The sequence below is a fragment of the Amphiura filiformis genome, chromosome 2 (assembly GCF_039555335.1).
Source record: "Amphiura filiformis chromosome 2, Afil_fr2py, whole genome shotgun sequence".
Lineage (NCBI taxonomy): Eukaryota > Metazoa > Echinodermata > Ophiuroidea > Amphilepidida > Amphiuridae > Amphiura > Amphiura filiformis.
The window spans coordinates 84,543,651-84,567,296 of record NC_092629.1 but is presented as its reverse complement, the minus strand read 5'-3'; the positions used below and the strand labels follow the sequence as shown (position 1 = coordinate 84,567,296).

At 37.6% G+C, this 23,646-nt stretch overlaps 1 protein-coding gene and 1 non-coding gene across 2 annotated transcripts in view; both read left to right on the top strand.

Annotated features, from left to right (window-relative positions):
• LOC140144152 (protein virilizer homolog) overlaps positions 1 to 18,487 on the top strand; it is a 90,535-nt gene extending 72,048 nt beyond the window's left edge. Inside the window, exons 29-37 of the mRNA XM_072165983.1 lie at positions 204 to 271; positions 1,102 to 1,241; positions 2,478 to 2,598; positions 3,461 to 3,493; positions 3,994 to 4,026; positions 10,585 to 10,723; positions 13,035 to 13,049; positions 14,356 to 14,646; positions 15,407 to 18,487. Of these exons, the coding sequence (XP_072022084.1) occupies positions 204 to 271; positions 1,102 to 1,241; positions 2,478 to 2,598; positions 3,461 to 3,493; positions 3,994 to 4,026; positions 10,585 to 10,723; positions 13,035 to 13,049; positions 14,356 to 14,646; positions 15,407 to 15,491 (925 nt within the window). The 3' untranslated portion in view covers positions 15,492 to 18,487. The remainder of the gene's footprint in view (positions 1 to 203; positions 272 to 1,101; positions 1,242 to 2,477; positions 2,599 to 3,460; positions 3,494 to 3,993; positions 4,027 to 10,584; positions 10,724 to 13,034; positions 13,050 to 14,355; positions 14,647 to 15,406) is intronic.
• Trnaa-cgc (transfer RNA alanine (anticodon CGC)) lies at positions 889 to 961 on the top strand. Its single transcript has one exon. It is a non-coding gene; the product is annotated as a tRNA-Ala (tRNA).
• Positions 18,488 to 23,646: the final 5,159 nt, after the last annotated feature.

Here is a 23,646-nt window from a genome sequence, read left to right as displayed (position 1 = left end):
CCCCTTAAATTCTAATGCTTTCGCTGCCACTGCAGTCGCCTAGTGCACTTTCTTATTGAACTACCAGGCCCCCTCTGCAGGGCATATGAAAATATCTGATGTAACATTTATTAAACCTGTGTTGCAAACAGGGCAGAAATACAGTACTGTGTAAAGATTGATGGAAAAGACTGATTGCAATTCTTTTTTCTTTTTGTATCCAGGAAAAATTTCCAGACATTCCGCTTAGCTGCAGTGAACAGAACACCAACAGGCATTCGACGATCACATAGTAAGTCAACAGCAAAAGAAACTCAATCAACATTATGGCTCGGGATGATTTTGACTCAAATTATTTTTGGACAACGTAATAAAATATCTTCAGTAAATTTGTTTTAAATTGATTTTTTTAAATTGATTTTTAAAAGTAAATTTGTTTTAAATTGATTTTCAAAATATATAGGAACACATTCTTATTTTTTTTTTAAATTTTGACCCATATTTAGCAATATGCACCAAAAAATTACTGAAACAATGCTCAATTTTGGAGAAAATGGTAAAAAGCAAGACTTTATCCCAAATTTCAACTAGGTTTGTTGAAGTTGGACAAAATTTTACAAAAATCAAAAGATGTGTTCCAAGATATATTCCAATCCCTTTTGATATGAGAACCGAAAATTGGCATTTGGTGTAACCAAAAAGTTACTTAATTTCAAAATCTCCATTTCGATGGTTGTTAATCGGACCATCCTGCTTTAAAATTGGGATTTTGAATTATCCCCTCGACTGTCGCTTCCCAGGTTGTATCGTAATTTTGGCATGATCCTTGGCCACACGACAGTACCGTTTCATGGCTCTGACCAGCGTCCAAGCAAAGATATTGGTAATTGGGATCGCTGTCCATCATAGGGCTGGATAGCTCAGATGGTAGAGCACAGGTCTCGCAAACCAGAGGTCACCGGTTCAAATCCTGGTTCAGCCAAATTTTCTTTACTCCGCTTCTTTGTTTTGTTGTTTTTTTGTTAAAATTTTCCAGCCAATGCTTGGCTACACTGGATAAAAGATTATAGACTGCATTTCATTGTGATGTTAAACATATTCCTTTTCTTATCATTGTTACAGGAGGAATGCGAGGAGGCCGCTACTATAATGACCCGTTCAGACAGAGACCACAGAATACGAGTCGACCGCCCTCTATGCATGTGGACGATTTTGTTCTTGTTGAGGAAGCAGATGCGGAGAGCAAGAAGAAAGGACCAAGGGTAAACGTGATGTCAATCAATTATATTTATTTCAAGTTTCATTTGTAGAAACATAGAATATCGCAGTATAGTACGAGATAATATTATTTTTGTCAAGATTCCATTACATGTTAGAGAAAAGAATGCCAAATTTGAATATATATATATATATCAGAATCTATTCAATTTTGGATACTAATTTTTCAAAATAAGCCAAATAATACTGGACTTCAAAATAGGGTGAAATTTTATTTATTGCTATAGAAATTGTTGGAACATGTTAGGCATGAGAGCACATATTGGCCGCACTCCAGCAGGGCCGCCCGCTCTGGGTTCGTTCTAATCTGAGCGGGGCCAACTCAAGGTTGGCCCTGCTACCTGCATTTGGCTGTGTTAACTAGTAGTGTGTTGTTACCACTTTACCTTACGACCCTTATTCGAGACCCAGTGAATTGGATCTAAGGCACAAAAGGCTTATTGTACAAATAGTAAATAGCCCAGGGAAACCACAAATCATAAGAAAAAGAGGAATAATGGTTAGTCATCATCATCATCAGCCATATTCGGCCCACTGCAAGGCGAAAGACTCCCCAAGTTGGCACCAAAGATTCCTGTCATTTCCTTTTGCCATCCACCTGATCCCTATGAAACTTGATATCTCATCCCTCCATCTGACTTTCTGTCTGCCGTGATGTCTTGAGCCCAGCCTCCATTCTGTGACATTCTTTGTCCATCTATTTATCTGTTGATCTTGCAAGATGGCCAGCCCAATGCCACTTCTTCATCTTTATTGTGTGGATTATGTCTGTAACTTCTGTTTGGCTTGTGATCCATGCCACTGTTTTCCTGTCCCTTTTGGTGAAGCCCAGCATGCATCTTTCCATGATATGCTGTGCAGTTTTCAGTTTTTGCTCCATCCTCTTAGTAAGTGACCATGTTTCAGCTCTGTAGGTCATGGCTGGTAGTCTCTGGCTGCAGCCTTCAAAATACATTGACCACCCAGGTTGTAGCCAACCTGGGAACTGTCGCAGCCAGAATTAAAAAGAATAGCATGGCCAAAGTAGAGCCACCCGGTATATATGCAGCCTATTTGTGCTCCCATACCTTGGGCCCAAGATGTGAAGACAGTTTTCTTTTATCACAGTTATTTGAAATAGCCTACAGATTTAATTCTTTAAAGTTACATGTGAAATGGTTTATAGCAAAAAAATTTGATGTTGCAAACACAAACTATATATTTACTCTTACTTGTTTTAGGGACCTGACCAAGGTGGTCGTAACCCGCGAGGCAGAGGGGGCTATTCTGGACCAGGCGGCCCACGAGGTGGATTCCAGAATCGCGGTCCATGGATTGGCGCTAGTACTTACAGACGTGACGGTAAGGAACTTATAAAATTATATAACGCCCAAAATTAAAAAGATACTTCTCAGAGAAATTAATGTTCATGGGATATGTATGTGCTGCTGTGTATGTACCTCTTTGCAGTTCTTAAAACAATTCCGTCAAGTATGCACTAGTTTGTTAAAGCCATATTATAACATTTCTTTAAAAATAGATTTGTATTTATTTTCCATAAAATGTTAGCTTTTACTGTCAGATATGTCCCCTTTAAATTTTGAGCCGAACAAGTGAGGTAAAGCATAGAAAATTGGAATTTACTACTAGCGCCCATGCATGTTACTCCAGCGGTTGTAATACTGATCACGATCCTCTGGGTGTGTGCGTATGTGTATCCCGCACGCCGTGTACGTACTGTGCATACGTGTTCGACTAATATTTCCATCGTAATAATAAAACGCTGGTTCCATCGTTTTATTCAAAATCTCGGGATTTTGACAAAACTACAGCACCTAAAGTCTTGATTTTTGCAGAGTATCTTTATTGACTAAAGTAGATTACAATCATGTAAAAAACAGGGCCTTCTCCTCAGCAAATGTTATAATATGGCTTTAACACCAACATTCTGCAGTTGTCGTTGCTATATTGACTCTTCCAGACAATCAGGACTGCTTGAAAAATATTCGGTAAAAAAATCAACAGTGAGAACATGGAACAATTGGCCTTCCTGATAATGTATGTCTGCAAATTTGCCATATTCATCTGTAGTTGGCCTAGGATTGAGCCTTGGGGTACTCCACATATTGTACTCCACATTTAATATGATTCAAGTGAAGTTTTGCCGATAAATATGAACTTATCTATGTTTGTCCGTTTGTATCTTGTTATTTTCTGTGTGTAGACGGTTTTCGCGGCCGTGGTTATTTTGGTCGTGGTCAGTATTATTTGTTTTGCTTCAAATGGTCATGTGACCATGTCATGTGGTTACATAAAAGTTGTACCTCTTGTAGCTTGCAGGGAAAACAAATTACTACTGAAGAAGTGGAATTTCTCACAGAATATTTCGTTTCGTAATTTTCACGCTCTGTGCAGCTACAGCGAAAATATAAACTCGCTAATATGTTGTTCTATGTATAGATCTATGTAAGAAAGCTCATGAACTTGAAGTATTAAAAAACTAATTGATTCAAAATCGGTAAAGCGTGCAAAATTACAGGTGTGTGAAATTAACCACTTTTCCAGTAGCATATTGAAAATATTAATGTTGTGAGTACATCACATGGTTTGCTTCTTGTTACTAATATACTTGGTGTATGTATCAGCAATTTGCTAAAATATTCAAACAGAGAGTTTAGTTATTGGTGGTACGGTACAATTTTTATGTAATCTCATGATAGTTTTTTTCCTTCATTTTGTTATTTATTCTCTGCGTAGATGGTTTTCGCGGCCGTGGTTATTTTGGTCATGGTCAGTATTATTTCAATTTAAAATGGTCATGTGACCAAGTCATGTGATTCCAAGAAAGATGTACCTCTCGTAGCTTCTATGAAGAAATTATAAAAAATAGCCCGACTATAAATGATTTCTCTTATTCTCTTTGGGTGATTAAAAAAAAACCTGTTCTATGGGCCTGATCAACCAAGATTTTGTGTTTTTGATTGTATGCATGTAAAATCCAATTAAAATTAAGGCTCATTTCACGCATTTGTGAAAGAAAAACCCAAAATGACTGACTACTTGCAATTTCTGCCTGTCTGTAGAACAAGGTTTTTCTTCTTCTTAGCCTTAACTGGGGCTATAAAAAGAAATCGCTAATCACCAATGTAGTAAGATATGAACCATGCCAGGGTGTAAAAACATCACATAGCTTGGTTTTTGCAAGTTACCAAAATATTTGGACGGAGAGTTTAGCTATTGGAGGTAAATTTTTCGTGTAATTTCATGATGTTTTTACTTTACTTTCACTAAATGTATGCAAACAAGCATATCATTATTGTCATTTTTGTTTTATTAGCTTAGAATGTAAAGTTAGGGTGAAATTTGATTTGAGGTTTTTGACATTAGTGGGAGATAGCTTACCACTCAAGTTTGACATATTCTATTATTCGGTGTTAATGGGGTACTACACCCCTGGCCAAATTTTTGCCTATTTTTGCATTTTTCTCAAAAATTATAGCACATTGGTGACAAGTAAGATATGTATATTATAGGGGCAAGGACTACAACTACTGTACTGAAAATTCAGCAACTCAAACAAGTAGTTATTGATTTATTGGTCAAGTATTGGTTTTCCCTCATTTTTGACTGTAACTCCACAACTGTTGTCTGTGCTGAAATAAAATTTCCAGTACAATAGTTGTAGTCCTTGCCCCTATAATATACATATCTTACTTGTCCCCAATGCGCTATAATTTTTGAGAAAAATGCAAAAATAGGCAAATAATTGGCCAGGCTTGTAGTACCCCCTTAATATTGCGATTTATTCCATATTATGTTCATTGATTACATTATTTTTCCATTTATGTACAATTTGGGTGATGGGTTGTCTTGAGCAAAATACATTTGCTTGGTAGAGACAAGAGACAGCTCCTCACTCATTTGCATAAATTTGAATGCATATTCATCATTAATTAGCATATTTTTGAATAATTCAGTTCCCACAGGACGATTCTTAGAGTTATTATTATCATTATTTTTTTTTTAATGCTAGTGGTGATAGAACAGGCTCTTAGTTAGGTTGGTGCCTACTGTGATTTGCAGATTTAGCGATAGAGCTCTAGGATTAAAAAGCTATTGGGTCATTATTTGGACAAAATTTTGATCCTAGCAATAATTTGCTCACATTAACCCTGTGGGCTCTACTGATTTGCTTACAGTGCCTCTGATTGGTTAATTGCATAATATAATCATCTAAGTAACCAATCCAAATAGAGCTTTTAGCACTTCTCTTGGCAATTTTAAGCTTAAACCCATGCAGCCTTTCTAACCTTATTTCTGATTGGCTCAATACAAGATATAGCCCTCTTTGTAACCAATCAAAATGGTTATAACAAGTCGACAATTTGGCCGGTATTGCCTAGAACATCAAGGGAATGATTCTTGCATAAAACAATTAATTTAGTATAAAAATAACAGTAAAAAAAAGCATCAATCAATTAAGTTTAAATCGGTTTTATTGCACGATAATACTTAAGTAATTTATAGCCAACGTAACATTTAGCGATTGTGGTTGCTTCATCCACCCCTTTACCTGCAGTGCATTATAGTTTTCGGCATTGTTCTTCAGCGGTCTGTCCATTTGGTGCTATTTACAGCATAAACAGAGAAGTGTTGTTCTGATTGGCTAATTGAATCACGTCGACATCACATCGGCATCTCATTCACTGATCAAGCTGCGTAGCATCGCATGACCTAGTTCTTTCTACGCGATAATCAGATTGAGCAGTTGGGCACAGCTGAAAGACCTTGCCGAATAGTATAATAAGCATTTTATATGATTTAGACATGAATGCTATCATGCATTTTCTTGATACAACCATTGCACAATTTTGTCATCATTTTGACCATTTATTTAAAATCATCAAAATTAATCACTTCTTTATCACCTTGTTTTGATCAACACATAATGCAGTTGCGATTTATCAGTCCGTTTATGTTTTACCATTCATTCTTTTCCATCACTTGCGAAAAAACAGATTTACATGCCATGATTTGCTGTCATTTGACCATAATGTACTATATCAAGGGCATAACTAATTCAACATACAAAAATGGTTCACAGGAATTTCAGGCAAAACGGCTACGCACATAATTTCACATGGGCTTATATTCCAGTTGAAACACATACACCTGCTATGAAATACATGACCTTAATCTCCCACACAGGGAGTGTAGATTTTAAAAGGAATGCAATTTGAAATTCACACTCCCAGTGTGGAAGACTAAGGTCATGTCTTGCACAGGGGGTGTATGGGTTTCAACTTGAATAGCCTATTGCTAACGATTTTGTTGCTTCATCAAAATTCAATATTAGATTTTGCTACTTAATATTTCCAAACAAATTCTGTAGTGATGGTCACAGAATTAAAACCAGAGAACCAGGACTCGACCGCCATCTTAATACAGACATGGAGCAAAAATTGGGGGTATTCGGTTTCCCTCGGAATGCGTTCGAGGCATTCGTTGTCATGCAAGCGTGACATGGATTATGGGCACATTTGAGAGACGCACTTGATGCGACCTGCACGCGAGTACCAAGACGCTTCAGATGAGACGCAGAATTACTTTCGTTCGTCTCCGCGCACCGTCGGCAAGGACCCGAATACCCCCAATTTTCTCCTCATAGCTGACGACGCGATTGTACGTGGCGGTATAGGGAGTCCCGGTTCTCCTTCTCTAATTCTGTGGTAGTGGTACAGTGGTATTATCTTTGACCTCAATTTTATCATGAAGTACAGTCCAGCCTCCCTTACCTGGCCATGATGGGCCCCAACCCTTGGCCGGAAAAGTGAAAAATCTTAATAGGAATCGTGTAATTTTGCATTAAATGTCCAAAGTGCATACAACTGGTACACTGAAAAGATGATATTTGATTCCCGGATTTGAGTATGAAACAGTGGTGTACAGAACTAAAAGTATTAGTTACACTGCAAGATTCCTATTTTAGGCCACCTGCACTGGTACACCGTCGCCAAGATACCTGACTGGTACATACAGAGTACCTACACAGTACCAATGCTGCTACTGCACAGTACCAGTGTATCTGTGCAGCAGGCGGACCCAATATGAATCTTGTAGTGTAGTAGGTGAAGCGGAGGTATGGTACAGGAAATTATTGTGCTCAAAGTGTCATTCTGGTTGAAGCTGAAGGCTGAACCCAGTATGACACTGATAAATGTGACCTGCTCCCACAACGTGAGCGCAAGTTGGTAGTTTCGAGACGTTCTGGCCACCGAGTTGATGTTATTTGTATGACCCGCACCTTTACAATCAAGTTGTATGTCCGTTTTTGAATGCATATTGTGCCCCATTCACAAAGGATATACTTCTGGTGCCTCATTTACAGGTGTGCTACAAAAAAAGTAACATCAACTCAGCAGCCAGAAGGTCTCGAAACTATCAACATTTGACTTTACGCTCATTCCATGGGAGCAGGATAATGTCCTTTTAATACTTCAGTGCATGAAAATAAGGTGCCATGGCATTGAAAAACATGTTTCCTTAGAAAATCATTTGTCCAGATAACTGACTGACTGAGATGTCCTTACAAGGGCCCATGCCTATTTACTATAGTGCACAGCCTTCCCCAGCCAAGCTGCAGCTTACTGCACTCACCATGCTTAAGCTCCCATTGAATGGGGAGTTCACCAAGCAAGCTGGGGAGAGCTGCACACCGGTAATTAGATATGGGCCCTTAAAGAAATCTGTATAAGTGAGGTTGGAGTGTACAATGAAGTACAGTGTAATACAGTGTAGTACTATGTAGCACAATGTAGTACAATGTAGTACTATGTAGTACAATGTAGTACTATGTAGTACAATGTAGTACAATGAAGTACAATGAAGTACAATGTAGTACATTGTAGTACTATGTAGTACAATGCTTTACAATGTAGTGCAACATAGTACAATGTAGTACAACATAGTACAATGTAGTACAATGAAGTACAATGAAGTACAATGTAGTACAACATAGTACAATGTAGTACAATGTCGTACAATGTAGTACAACATAGTACAACATAGTACAATGTAGTACAATGTAGTACAACATAGTACAATGTAGTACAACATAGTACAATGTGGTACAACATAGTACAATGTAGTACATTGTAGTACAATGTAGTACATTGTAGTACTTTAGGTACATTGCCCCTAAATCTTCTTTTCTTTGCAATAAAAATTTGAATGCAATTAATGGTGGTATAAGGGCACTGTATATGCTGGGTTTCTTGGTGCTGCTGGGAAAGTTGTAATTTTTAATCTTTAAAACAGAAACCTGTATGGGTGCAAAATCATCATGAGGAATGGTGCAACATGGAAAAAACCCACAGTGATTCATAATGTACTATGCTCATGCAGGCATAAACCCTTGTGTCTCCGGAATTTGCTGACCACTATGGCCCAAGCCACACCATAATAGCCTAATTCAGGGACACAGCTCCAAGTAGGTGCACAACCCTAGTTAGCTTACATCTAGAATAACCATCACAGCCAGCTCCTCAGTTGTATTCTACAAAAACAAGTTTTATTCATCAAAAACAAGTTGTGACTAGATGCAGCTTGTATTCATTGTCTCATAACAAAATGGATTCAACTCTTTTTGCTTGAAATTGGTGTGGTGTGTAGAAGAGGGGCTCTTTCATATCGTGCATCATTATGTTCAGCTTCATGAATCTTTCTCTTATCAGGTGTTCAGGGTACATTTACTATAAAAGTGGTCATTTTTGTGTGTGTGTGTAATTTGTTTGCGCTTTGTCATTTTCAAACTACTTCGCTTGTTTTCAAACTTGTGATTTTGACTTTACTTACATAGACCTTTTCATAAAAAAACATCAATTTTGGTGTTTTTTATGATAGCTGCTTTGAGCGTGAAAAACATGGAAATTCATGTTCTCCAAAAATGCCTACATTTACAGCATGAAATTCACATCATGAAGCGTAAATATAGCTCACAGGAATTGGGAAATGTTCCCCCCACACACAAGCAGTTTTGAAGCTGAATTGAAATGTGTATTACACCAACAATTATAAACACAGTTTTTGTCCCCTGTTGCCTTTTAAAAAATCACAGAAAACCCACTGTTTTGGGGAAGAATTTCAAACTTTTGGATTTTTGCAGGTACAGGGTCAAGTGAAAGATTGAATTTGTAATAATGGCACCGGGTTCCTACTCAAGTAGATATGTGTTGCAGATTGCAATTATGCGTTTCTCGAATTTTGAAACCAAATTTTAGATCTGACACGTATATAGGTTTACTTCATCTTCCAGGTTTTGTTTTTAACTTATACATTGACACATTTCCTTAATGGCGTAGCATGGGTCATCATATGGGGGGCACCGACCATGATTGGGGGGGCCGGGTCTAGTTGGGAGAGCACAAGCTGTTTTCGGCTATTTTCCTATGGGATTTTCTCAATTTTACAATCGTTTGGGGGAGGGGGGCACATGCCCCTATATGCCACTGCATTTCCTATAAGACATTGTTTTGTGTAAAGATCATACCATCTTCTTGCAGCCAGCAAATGAGGAGCTGAACACTCCTGAGATGGACAATGACTGATTTACAGTCACATGACTGGTTTACAGTCACATGACTGGTTTACAGTCACATAACTGATTAATAGTCACATGACTGGTTTACAGTCACATGACTGATTAATAGACCTGAGCGGAATCAGATTATATAATCCCACCAAACCCATCTTGATAGTTGAACTTGGCTGTTCATTTAAATCCATATACAGCCCCTATGGAATACATGACCTTAACCTTCCATGCAGGGGTGCAGATATCACCCATTCAGAATTTGAAATTCACACTCCTTGTGTGGAAGATTCAGGTCATTTCTTATGTAGGGGGGATGTGTTCAGCTTCAGGGGGTACTACATCCCTGGCCAAGTTTGTGCCTATTTTTACATTTTTCTCAAAAATTATAGCGCATTTGAGACACGTAAGATGCACTACTGCACTGAAAATACAGCAACTCAAGGCAAGCAGTTATTGATTTATTGATCAAATATTAGTTTTCCCTCATTTTTGACTGTAACTCCACAACTGTTGTCTGTGTTGAAATAAAATTTCCAGTGCAGTCATTGTAGTCCTTGCCCTATAATATACATATCTTACTTGTCACCAATGTGCTATAATTTTTGAGAAAAATAGGCACAAAATTGGCACAAAATTGGGCAGGGGTATAATACCCCCTTAATTACTGCTTATCTCTCTCATTTTATCAAAAGCTACCCATTTCACACTCCATCATCATTTGATTGTTTTTCATCATCTGACTTGTTTCAATATAGATCAAGGTGGACCAGTTAGAGGGCGTGGCACTCGTGGGCGTGGTCAGTGGAATAGGATGGGTCAACAGAGGACCGGTGGTTACGGCAGGGGTGGTGGTGGTGGCGGTGGACAGCAAGAAAGGACGTTTACACCAAGAAGGTATGATTAAGCATTGAATTGTGGTTGAATTGGCAATTTGCATGTTGATGTAATATGTGTGCACTTGATGTATGATGTGATGTAATGCAATTGAATTAATGTCCAGTCAAATTCACAGCAAAAGTGAGCTATTAGGCTATTCCATTTAAATTCCACACTACCCCTTGGAAGGCTTGGGAAATAACTTGCACTGGGGGAGTATGAATTTCAAATGGAATTAGCACATTAACCAAATCGATTTGAAACTCACCCTCCCTCTGTGGAAGATTCAGGTTGAATCATCCTTAGAGGGTGTATGAAAGTCAAATGGAGCTGCCTAACATGTTCATTCCACTTGAAATTCATACTCCCACTGTGGAAGATATTTATTCAACTATTTTCTTCTATAAAAAGTGGAAAAGGTGTGGAAGATTTGTTGAATTCCAAACAAAATTATCTCATATTTGAGGACAAATTGTGTACAAGTCAACTAGATTTTATAAATGTCACTAGTTTTCAACTGCAATTTAGCATAATGATAGCAAAGGTTCCAGCTAGATCTGGTATTGAGATGACATAATCATGGTGTGTGTGTGGATTTTTGTGGCCCATTTTAAAGCCAAAAATATATAATCTTTTTAAAATGAATTTGGTTTTTTTTTTTTCAAACCTGATTTTTTGGCACATTTGTAATGTTTTATGCATGTCCCAACTTAAACTTATTGGTATCAGCTAAATTTGTAGGGCAATAGCAATTTTGAGTTACTGTTGTAATTATAGTTTTAAATCCCTCATAGAGCCCCAAGGTTAAGGGACCAAGATAAAGTAACTGGGGTTTCATTTATTTTACCTCGTTATTTTGGCTTATAAAATGGCAGAAAACTTAAAGCCTGACACCCAGCAATCACAAAGATGTTTTTAAAATATTAAAAATGTGTTATAAACATGTTTTGGTTTTCTAAAATCATTTTATAACATTTAAATGTTGGGTTATATTGAAATCATGAAAACATTTTTTAAATGTTTTAAAAAACACAACAACATTCTACAAATGTTGTCAAAATGTTATTGCAAAATGTTTTTTTGCCAAATTTGCAAAATATTCTGTCAACACTTATTATTAACACTGTTCTTAGTCAGATATTGCCTTTATGGCAACTTTACTAAGTATTGTTGTAGATGTAGATGTAGATTATTAACATTATGTTAGAATGTTTTGCATCAAGTTTTCAAACATGTTTTCTGAATGTTATTAAAATGTTTTATGTAATCTGATATTTAAATGTTATCTATAAGTTTTGGCAAAGAATAACAAAATTAAAGTTTAACCACAATTATATATTATTGCTTCAAGCTCTACAAGAATGTTCAGAACTATGATTTGTGTGTGTGGGGGTGTCTGTGCCAAAATTATCAAACATTATGTTTGCTGAATGTAACAAAATGCATGTTGGTATTATGTTTGCACCCAATGCAAATGAAAAAGGCAGCTTAAAATGAAATGGTGGAAGGATTGGGATATGCTAGTTGAAATCCATACACCCCCTACATCCATGGAAGACATGACCTTAATCTCCCACACAGGGGATATAGATTTCAAATGGACTCGCCCATTTAGGTAACCCCATTTGGAATTCAGCTTTTAGGTGAGCATGAGCAATCGCACTTGTTAAGGCTCTCCTAAATTGCACTGGAGAGTGGTTTTAAAACTGTATTATTTATTATGTTCATTTGAACAGGGTACAGTTTTAAAACCACTCCTCTAAACGTCCTCAGGAGAGTGACAAGGCCTAAAAAATTGTTTGATTGGCATAACCCGACCTACCTTGACTTAGATTTTTTTGTTTTTTTAAAAAAAAAAAATAAAAAAAATAAATATAGGCCTGAGTAGCTCACCTGCAATTTTTGAAAATCAATAAAATAAAGAGATGGAACATTACAATGTGATTAACATATAAAAAAAACTCAGTTCTTCAGGCCTATCCAATCCAGGTTTTGAATTTTTGGGATTTTATTTTTAGCTATATGCATGTAAAATCAGCTTTTTGTATTTTGTTGGGGTTTTTTTTGGCCTAAATTGATTGATTTTGACTGTAAAATGCAAGTGTAAAAGAATATTGCATTTTCTTATGATTCAGGTGGGTCATTTACAAAAAAGTTAATGCCAAACTGATCGACCCTTCTGGAAAAACTGGAACAGTTTTTTTTTTGGCAATTTATGGCATTTTTGTTTGTTGATGCTGAAAATGTGTCTGCTTATTGTATTGAAATTGCTTGTTTGCATGCATGTAAATCTTGTGTCTCTTGTTTTTTATCTCAATTTTATTTTCAGATTTTCAAGCCAAAGGTAAATTAAATAGAATCACAGTAATGCCTGTCCAAATCTGTCAGTAGATTTGTGACCTGCAGGTCAAGCAAAAATGAGGAAATGTTGCAAAAATGATTTGATTTTAAGCTATTTGCTTCAAATAGACATGCAAAGTCCTGGCCCTGCAAAGAGAAAGAATGGAATGCTCCCTGACATTTTGTCACTATTGTCAATTTAGCAATTATGCCATTTGAAAACCATATAGTGGATACAGCTACACTACAAGATTCCTATTGGGGGTGCCCGCACAGGTACACTGTTGTCAAGGTACTTGGCTGGTACTGTGCAGTACCAGGGGAGTACCAGTGCAGTACCACTGCTGGTGGGTCCTGTGCAGTAGCAGCATTGGTACTATGTAGGTACTTTGTGTGCACCAGTCAGGTACCTTGCCAATGGGTGTACCTGTTCAGGTGGACATACCGGATAGGAATTGTGTAGTGTACATGTAGACCACTCTGATTATAGATTAAAGGCACTGTATTCTACCTAATAATTGAAAAGGGGAAAACAATTTCTTGTCTGCATCCTTGGTCCTCATTTTACCTGATCAGGGCACTATTTCTTTACATCAGAAGTTAGGCTGTACAACAGGCTTGAGCAAGATAATGACAAACTATTATAATGAGGGTTCAGCACTTCAATACCCCACTACTGACACATTTGGAGAGGCTGTTTCATGTGCGTGGATTACTCCTTAGTTACTGAGAGGGCATTTTATATAATAAAATAAGTAGACATACAGTCACATACTTTTCTGTACTTCTAATATAAACAACTGAATAATATTGGACACTTTTCTACCTCTTCCAGACCTTGTTTGTTTTTTGTTCAACATCAACTGTGCTATCACATAAGCTTCTTTAAGAATCAATTGTTTTTCATTTTCTCTTGCTCTAATTTTTTACGTTTATTTGTTTTTATCATACCATTGCACATTCTGTCAAAAATGGCAACCTGAAAAGTTTTGCTATTCCAGTTAAAATCCATACACCCCCTGTGGAAGACATGACCTTAATCTCCCACACAGGAATGAAGTAACCCATTCATTTAAACCCATTTGAAATTCACACTCCCTGTGTGGAAGATTTTAAGTCATGTCTGCCATAGAGGATGTGTGAATTTCAGTTGGAATAGCACATAGGATGAAATAGCAATGATATTGTAGCTGCAACACAGTACACTACACTGATAAGTTAAACAAGAAAAAATTCTACTTAGAAGTATTTTACCTCAAAAATGTTTCGGTGATGTATGAATAACATGTGTTTTATGCATGTCTTTTCAGACAAGACAATCGTATGGAAGGCAGACAAGACAATAGGTCTCAGCCAGGACAACAACAGTACAGCAGCCGTGGACGAGGTGGTCGTCCAGGTGGTGATGACCGCGGCCCACGTAGCTCATCGCGTGACAGCAATTATGGATCACGTGGTGGTTCAAGAGGTGGACCAAGGGGTGGCCCTAGAGGTGGCGGCATGAGAGGAAGGGGCGGTTCCAGTGGCCGCAGGGGTGGCAGAGGAATGAGGTCAAGTGGCAGGGGTCGTGGTTCCTGGGGAGGACCTGGTGGCAAAGATAGGTAGGTTGTTACTAGGTAGGGAATACATGGCATGAGGGAATCACAGGGTAGGTCTCCTCATGGGCAATGAGAAATGAGACCTGTTAGTAGATGTGGCTGTTATCTGGGTGGGTGACTGGGTGTGTGGCCCCTCCTCGTTTCTCTGAGGGTAGGGGTCTTAATCGTGATCATTAAATGGTACGACAGAACATATAGAGTATTCATTTATGTATTACATTGCACTATTAAGGGAGCTCTTATGATCCCTACCCTAAGATATGTGAGGAGGGGGCCAGGAGATCATCTTTTGTGCGGTTACATTAATGACTTACCCCACCCCCGGGGATACATTGAGGGCATTTTATACCCACTAATATGATGTATAGACCCAAACACACATCACATACACAAACCCAACTCAATATGTGGCTTGACCTTGACCGTGGTGATGTTTGAAAAATGTCTTCAAAATCGAAATTTTAGCCTCCATTTTTCCCCCTCCCCTCCCCTCAAGATGTGGGTGATAGCGGGTATTTGTAATGAGTGAATTTTGTTTACAACTTAGGGAACAAGTTATGTAATGAAAGATCAAGCACAATTATCAATAATATTATCATCATATCCAATGTTTTTTTCAAAAATGCTGATTATATTGAACTGATCCTTTAATTTTTTTGAGGAGTGTACATTCCACCTTATACTGGGTGGGCAGACTTAAAGGATTCATGAAGCTGCATTTTTCAATGAATGTCAGTAACCATTTTGTTGTTGTTCATTTCAGGTTCCAATCTCCGATGAAACCTGGCCGTGGAGGAAGACCTGGTGGTAGAGACAACCCCAGACATAGCAGGTCATTCACACGCTAAATAGATGTCTTAAAAGTTTCAGAACTTGGAGGTTGTTTAACCCAAAGAGATTAAACTAGAGAGTCTGAACTCCAATTAACTACGGGGGAAATGCTAACAGGCATGTAATAGATATGGAGATAGGGAGATACAATGTAATCTCAGACATAGCAGGTCATTCACACGCTAAATAGATGTCTTAAGAGTTTCAGAACTTGGAGGTTGTTTAACTCAAAGAGATTAAACTAGAGAGTTTGCAGTAGATGAAACCACACCACTGACTCAGAGATAATACCATACATAGCAGGTCATTCATATGATAAGTCTTCAGAACCTGGGATAACCCAGATATAGTAGACATGCTAAATGAATGTCTCAAGAGTTTCATAACTTGGAAATTATTTAACCCAAACAGGTTAAACTATAAATGAATCTAGACTGAGGGGAGGCAAGTATTTTCCTCATGTACACAAATGTCCTGTTTTATTAGTTAAATCTTGTTTTCTATAGTTAGCTTTAATAAGCGCAGTGGGATGGGCATGACAATTAATTTTGCTCTAATTATACATGTAACTGAATGACGACAAGCACTGAAATGAGCTGTGATGCGGGGAATGGGGGTGGGGGCTGGATAAGGGTAGTCTCACTTTTAGAACATAAAATTCATTTTTTTGCCCCCTCCTAATACACTTAACTAAAGTTAATTTTGTATTCCTTCTGTAATCCGGGCACGCGTTGGTAATCACCGATCACATAGAAGTGGCAAGATCTCCTCCCCTTCTACACGCTGTTGACCAATGGGTCAACCACCTTGTTGTCAAGACAGTTGATCAGCCAATCAACATGATTGTTTATCACTTCTTGTGTACATGTACGCTCGGTGCACAGCACAGACCATGGAAGTAATAAAAAAATTATAATACTTTATTGGTGCTGCCACTGACTCGCACTATGCACTCTTAGAAGAGGTTCTAAGTAGAACCTAAAAAGGTTCTAAGTAGAACCTAAAAAGGTTCCAAGTAGAACCTAAAAAGGTTCTAAGTAGAACCTAAAAAGGTTCCAAGTAGAACCTAAAAAGGTTCTAAGTAGAACCTAAAAAGGTTCCAAGTAGAACCTAAAAAGGTTCCAAGTAGAACCTAAAAAGGTTCCAAGTAGAACCTAAAAAGGTTCCAAGTAGAACCTAAAAAGGTTCTAAGTAGAACCTAAAAAGGTTCTTGAGTTCCCTGTGCAGAACTTTAAATGGTTTTATGAATAAGTTAAAAGGGTTCTGCAAAAGCTAGAGAGAACCATTTTATACTTGAACAAGGATTTGCAAAGGCCAGAAATAACTAGTTTGGGGTTCTTGCAACTTTTAAGAACCTTTTCTCTTTAGGGTTCTACATATAGGACAGCCAAGAACCCTTTTTTTCTAAGAGTGTATGAATATTTATAGTTCAAATTCTTCCTGAATAAAAAGGCAAATAATTATATATTTCTTCCTCAACATTTGGTGCTTTACAAAAAAAATGAATGTTAGTCGGTCAAGCCAAATAATTATGTGCACTAACTACACATGTATTTGACATCATCCGTGACCATTCACCACAAGTCACTAGGTATACGCTGGCGAAGTTACGTAATAATCGGATTAACTACCATAGCAATAGGTCAAAACAATTTTTGAATATACCGTGCTGCACTGATACGTTCACACGATACCTCTGCATTGAACCATATCACGCTGATCACTTGCACCTGTAAGATTAGTATATTTGAAAAGACCAGCATTGTATTCAATCTATGATTGCAGACATACACAGGCGATTAGTTTAACCTGCTTGTAGTGGAGCGCGATATGTTCAAAATTGTTTTGACCTATTGCTATGGTAGTTAATCTGATTAATTACGTAACTTCGCCAGCATATAAAGCTGCCTGGACCTATTCAGAGATATGGCTCAACAAAAGTCAATAGGAAACAAAGAAATTTCAATTATTGATTGAGTGACCATTTGTTTTCCAAGTAAATTGTAACTAAGTCAAATTCTAAAAACTGAAAATTGCAGCTTTACACGTGGTTTGTTGTGGAAGGTCATATATTTGCAAATTTTGAAGAAGAATAGAATGTTTATGAACTATTCAAAGAGACATTACGATTATTATGCATTCACTTAACTCAGACACTCAGTTTATATTGTGCTTCACAACTTTGCTATATTTTTATGATGTCATGCAAGAACAGTCACTGTACCCTGGGTCTGACTGTTTTTCCAGTTGAAAGTTTTTAATTTTTCAAGTATATATCATCATAAATTTCCAAAATTACCCATTTATCTTTTGATGTTGCACATGAGTTTGGAAAAGTGCCAAAAAGTGTTGATTTCATAGAGTTTACCTACAATAACATTCAAATCGTTGTCTGCATCACATACTGTCGTATCTGCCTTGTGTGATTTTTATTATCATTGTTGTATTTCCTATTGTTATTTTAAATTTTGGCATGCTTTTTTTTTACAAATGAACATGGGATTGTAATATTGTAATGATACTTCAAAATTAATATGTTAAGTTAATTTTACAGTGTATCTCATCACAATAAGATGACATAATTTTAAAAAAAATCACACAAGACAGCCTTTTGAGATGGGACTGTATGTGATGCAGACAACGAAATGTATTTCATAAATATGTGACATTTTAGCTCTAACTAAATAGTTTATAGCAAGGTCCTTCAGCTGTCTTCTGATTTGGTGCTGTTTACAGCATAAACATGTAACTGGGGTTCAGATTGGCTAATTGAATCACATCACATCAGCACCTCATACGCTGATCATGCTGCATAGAATTGCATGACCCAGGCGTGACCCATTTCTTTTTTTACGCGATAATCACAAAGAGCAGTCGGACACTGATTAAGGACCTTGCCAAATACTATGAAGGGTTATTCTTAAGTACATAGGCCTTATGGTTTTCTTTTCTGGGGAAAAATGAGCTGACACAAATGTACAGCAGTTTGTTTACCTGTAAAAAAAGGGGAGGGTCAAAAAAATTTGAAAAGACAATACATTTAGGTCAGTAGCGTAGCCAGAATGTTTAGTGTGATTTTATTTGTCATTTTAGTCATTTTAAGGACACTTTACTCTTTATTGTCCTTATTTTATTGTTGGAAAATTTCTGGGGGGGGGGGGGATTTGTCTCCTCTTGGCTCCCGGCTACGCCCATGATTTGGGTGTATCAGTATCATCATTGTACACTTTAAAAAGTGTATTATTTTTTTCTGTGTGTATCTGTGATGTTGTAGGATTGTTAGTTCTGGAAGGAAAACAAATCCAGAAATTACATAGCTGTACGTGGACAGATGATTTGTGCTTAAAAACTACTTACTATTAGCGGCGGCAGAGATAAACTTGGAATGTTGTGTCTGGCATCGCCTGTCAATCAAAGTAGAAACGTGCTGTGATTAGCTGTCTTGCTGATTGGACTAATACGTTATTGGATCTGGGTCACCATCCATCTGGAATCCTTTAATAGAGAGCAGAAACTTGCCACGCCCCTCAAGGATGATGTCGGACACAACATTCCGAGTTTATTTCTGCCGGCGACTATAATTCTAAAAGTGGCTTATGAAGATCATGTGAAATGTTTTTGTTACTTAATTTATCATTGTTTTTGTGACAGACTGTATGGATTTGTTTAATTTGTGGATAATTTTCTCACTAAAAGTGGCTCGATTTTGAGTTAAAAAAGGATGGTAAAAATCCTTTCATTATGAGATTGACCAGAGAAGATATCGTAAACTTCCCACAATGCATTTCAATTTTCTGTACTGATTTGCTATCTAGTGAAATGTGTCTCGAGTGGCCAAAGTACCCCCAAAAACCATAGGATCCAGATCTTTCAAAATTTGTTTATTTCTTGACTGTCGACGCAAGTTTAGCCAGTCTATTCTCAACACGAACACAAAGGGAATCTGTACAAAGTAATAGGAGTGACATTTGCTGTAGTGAGGTGATGCATCATGTTGCAAAGGATTCTGGGAAGGGTAAGATATCTTCTCTGAAGATGACATTTACATCACAGATTCAAGCTTCTGTAACTGTCATGAAGAAAGGATGCTACCTATATGCTTCTGCTTCACCCTGGCAGGGCATAAAACAATGCAAGACACAATTAATGTATGCGAGGATGAGAAATGAATGATGCAAGCCCAAGAAATTATGATTTAAACGACTTTATGAAGCTTGGGGACATCAACACATTGGTATAGCCAGGACTTTCCTTTCTTGGGGGGGAGGAAAGGAGGCAACTTTCAGGGGGCAAAATTTAATTGTCAACAAAAAATTGTCAAAATGGACTACAAAATTAAAAAAGTCATAATATCATGGTGGACAGCATCCCACAGGGAGGGCAAGAGGGGGGAAAGACTAGACTTCTCACATGGGACAGCTGCCCCCTTTTCCCCCTGGCTATGCCATTGAATTGACATATAATAAATTACAGGAAGTGATAGATATGATAACCAACATTAGTATACCTCGGGTTTGCCCGAGCTTTAGTCAGTGTTTGCATATCTAAGATAATGTCAGCCATGTGGATAAAAAATTTTGAAGCATGAGGCCTCATATGTAAAAGCTGCCAGGTGTCATATTTTTAGATGTGAATGCTGAAATTACCATATGTGTATACTATATACTATAGGGCAGCTATTGCAGATAGGAACTTCTTGCATTTGTCGTATAGGAAGAGTCTTTACTTTTTTTCCTCGGCATATTTTTGTATTCAGTTTATATCGGAAGTGCAACCAAATTTGTTTTAATCAAAAATAGTATTGATTTTATATTAGCCGATATGATATTGATTTTTATTTAGTTTTCAATTGTGCAAAATTGATTTCCAATTATTGATGATTGTTTATTGATTATCAAGTTGAAGGATGTTTTATTTTTTGTTATTCTTGTTCCGAATTTGTATTTTTGTGAATTGTAAATTTGTAATGAGTTTTTTCAGTTGAAATCCATACACCTGATGGAAGACATGACCTTAATCTCTCACACAGGGGATGTAGATTTTAAAATGGAATCACCCATTTAGGTAGCCCCATTTAAATTTAGACTCCTGTGTGGGAGATTAAGGTCATGTCTTCCATAGGGGTGTATGGATTTCAACTGGAATAGCCAATGATGACGTTGTAAATAAATTAGTCTGAAAGTGTCAAAATTAAATTGTTGTTGTTATTTATAATTATTTGAAAATTGTTATGTAAGGTAACAAACCAAAACATCAATGATGTCGTACAAACAAAACTGGATTTGTACTAGTCTACATATCCACCTCCAGTAACCGGCACTAACTTTGAAGTTCAGTGCATTTTGCGTTGGTTTAGCGTGGTTTCTTGCGTGTACATATGCAGTACGTTGATCGGGCGCACAGTGTCATCGCCCCGATATCTTCATGGCAGAAATTCGCCATGGTAGTATGAATCCACAGCCACGCATGGCCATTTTGTTCCGACCTTTGAGACGCACAATGAGCCGAGGGCATGGCCGACTATGGCTACTGACAATAGCCTGGTAATTGGCCTCTCTGTGTGTGAGTGAGCACGTATACGCCATTGAGGTCAATGGTCATCGACTTTTATACTGCCTCCACGGGAGTGAGTGCAGCTAGCCTACGCTATACGCTATAGTTCGGCACATATAAAATCAGAATATTTTTGTCATTTTTTAGTTCAAGACGCACGCTTCTTTCTCAAGACGCTAGCTAAAACTATCATATCCGTTGAACAGATATATTCAAGTGCAAGGAACCAATCTGGTTTCTTTAGACTAAATCAATTACGGGAGATATTCATCATTTTCTACCCCGGTATCCAAAGATTTATCGTCTGAATATCAAATCGTGCATAGCACATTCACATGTATCGATCCTGGGTACTTATTTTAGTATCTCTGCTGTACCAAGTAATTATTAGCCAGGTGATGTCTGTGTGGGGCGCATAAAAGTATGTACACGCACCATGTAACGCTAAGCTAACACAGGACACGCTGAACTTCAAAGCTAGTACCGGTGACAAGAGGTAGATATATAGACTATAGAGGGATTATCCCCTCTCTCCCTGCCAAAAGCGTAAAATGGACATTTCATGATTTTCTACATCAATAACCTTTTTACAAATATAATGGTGCTTTTTGCCCCGATCCTCCGAAGAGAAACCTATAGTAAAATTTTAATTTGAATGAAAACAGCTGCCAACCAACTGTCATTATATGTCACACATTTCAAAATACAATGTGAATGCACAACTTTGGATACAATAATGAAATTACAATCCAATCAGGAGTGAGTTGGCATGATTGGATTCACTTTCACGTTACACACAGTGTAGGCAGACAGTCATCACGCTGTTGGCATCTGTGTTCATTCAAATGAAATTTGGACCATAGTTTCGTTAATATAGGACCGCATGAATAAATGTTTACATTTATATAGCGCCTTTCACATGTATCAAAGCGCTTTACATTTATTCCGCCGTCGTTAGAATATGTCAGCTGCCATACAATGCCCAAGGCATGCTCATACCTTTAGGCGGCGCTCAATGGACAATATCCCTAACAGCTCCCCATTTCACCCCTGGGTAGAGAGAGGCAAGTGAGGTAAAGTGCCTTGCCCAAGTGCACAACACGATGGCACCGCCGGGGTTCGAACTCGCAACCCTCTGATTGCGAGGTAGAGCCCGTACCGCTGCGCCACCGTGCCCCCAATCGTTTTCTAACACAAAATAATCGGACAGATACTGCGCTAGTTGTATGAGTTGGTACATTTAATTATCTTTGGTATAAATTATGGCAATAGTGACATTTTAAAGGAGTAATATTAAAATGAAAAACTACAAATCGTACATCAGAACATGACCCCATCAATTAATTGTAGGTTAATCAAAGCGTATTATTTGTTGGGAGAGAAATTAGACAAAATAACGCACGCACGCTGATGTTGATGCGTCTAATGTGCATTTGACGTATAAATATCAGCGCAAGCACATTTTGTCTAATTTCTTTTGCAACAAGTAATACGAGTAGTATGCAAAGTGCATTTGACGTATAAACATCAGCGCAAGTACATTATTTTGTCTAATTTCTTTCGTAACAAGTAATGCACGTAGTACTATGCGGAGTGCGCGCCTGTACATAAGACACAATCAATGCATGGTTTGCCTTTTTCTAATGCTTGCTCTGATTGGTTCTCGCTATCTAAGAGTGTATGAATTAACCTTTATCTCATGCATCATGTTCCATCTTTCTCTACAATGATCTAACAACTAACGTATGTTCTACCCCGGGGTTCTACCATGCGTTGGCAACATGACCTTCGCCCCATTTGTGTAAGGGACTGTGCAATAATTATTGTGCACCATTCTCAGAATGGTCTGCCAAAAATTGCATCCTTCTTTCGAAAAAAGCCAAAAAATCTTTGCCCCCTTTTATACATAGCAGATTTTAGGGAAACCCTAATTTAAAACCTGAGCGAGCAGACAATTTTGCATATGAACGTTTCCTAACATGCTTATACACCTTTTTAGGGTTTAATATTGAAACGGTGCCCAAATATCTGTCCCACAGATTGCTTGCCACCCCCTCTTTTGGCCTGGCTAAAAATATTTGGCTCTGCCCTAAAATCCATGAAAATGTTCACTTTTATAGAGCAACCTTTAACTGTTAAATGTTGGAATAGTGCTTTCATGCATTTTTTCAGTCCTGATAATGTATATGCCTATTTGTTTCTTAAGATTGAATGCGATGGTGACATTGGCAATATTGAACATTTCAGTTCTTAAATAAGTTCATAAAATCCATAGTGGAAAGAAATGTAGTATCGCTATACCAAAAGTGAACATTTTGGCTATTGGTCATTTGGAACTCCCGCACACACCCCTTTTAAACTCCTCAAACCAATCTTGATGTTGTAACTTTTTTTCCACTAGCAGCAAAATTGACAAATGTTGATAAATTTGGTTAATTTGCAGCAAAATGTTTGTACAAGTGTGAAAGTAGACCTTTATGTTTCACATTCTCACTCTTCCAGTTGAAATCCATACACCCTATGAAGATATGACCTTAATTTTCCACACTGGGAGTGTGAATTTTAAATGGAGTTCCCTGAATGGATGACTCCATTTGAAATCTGCACTCCCTGTGTGGG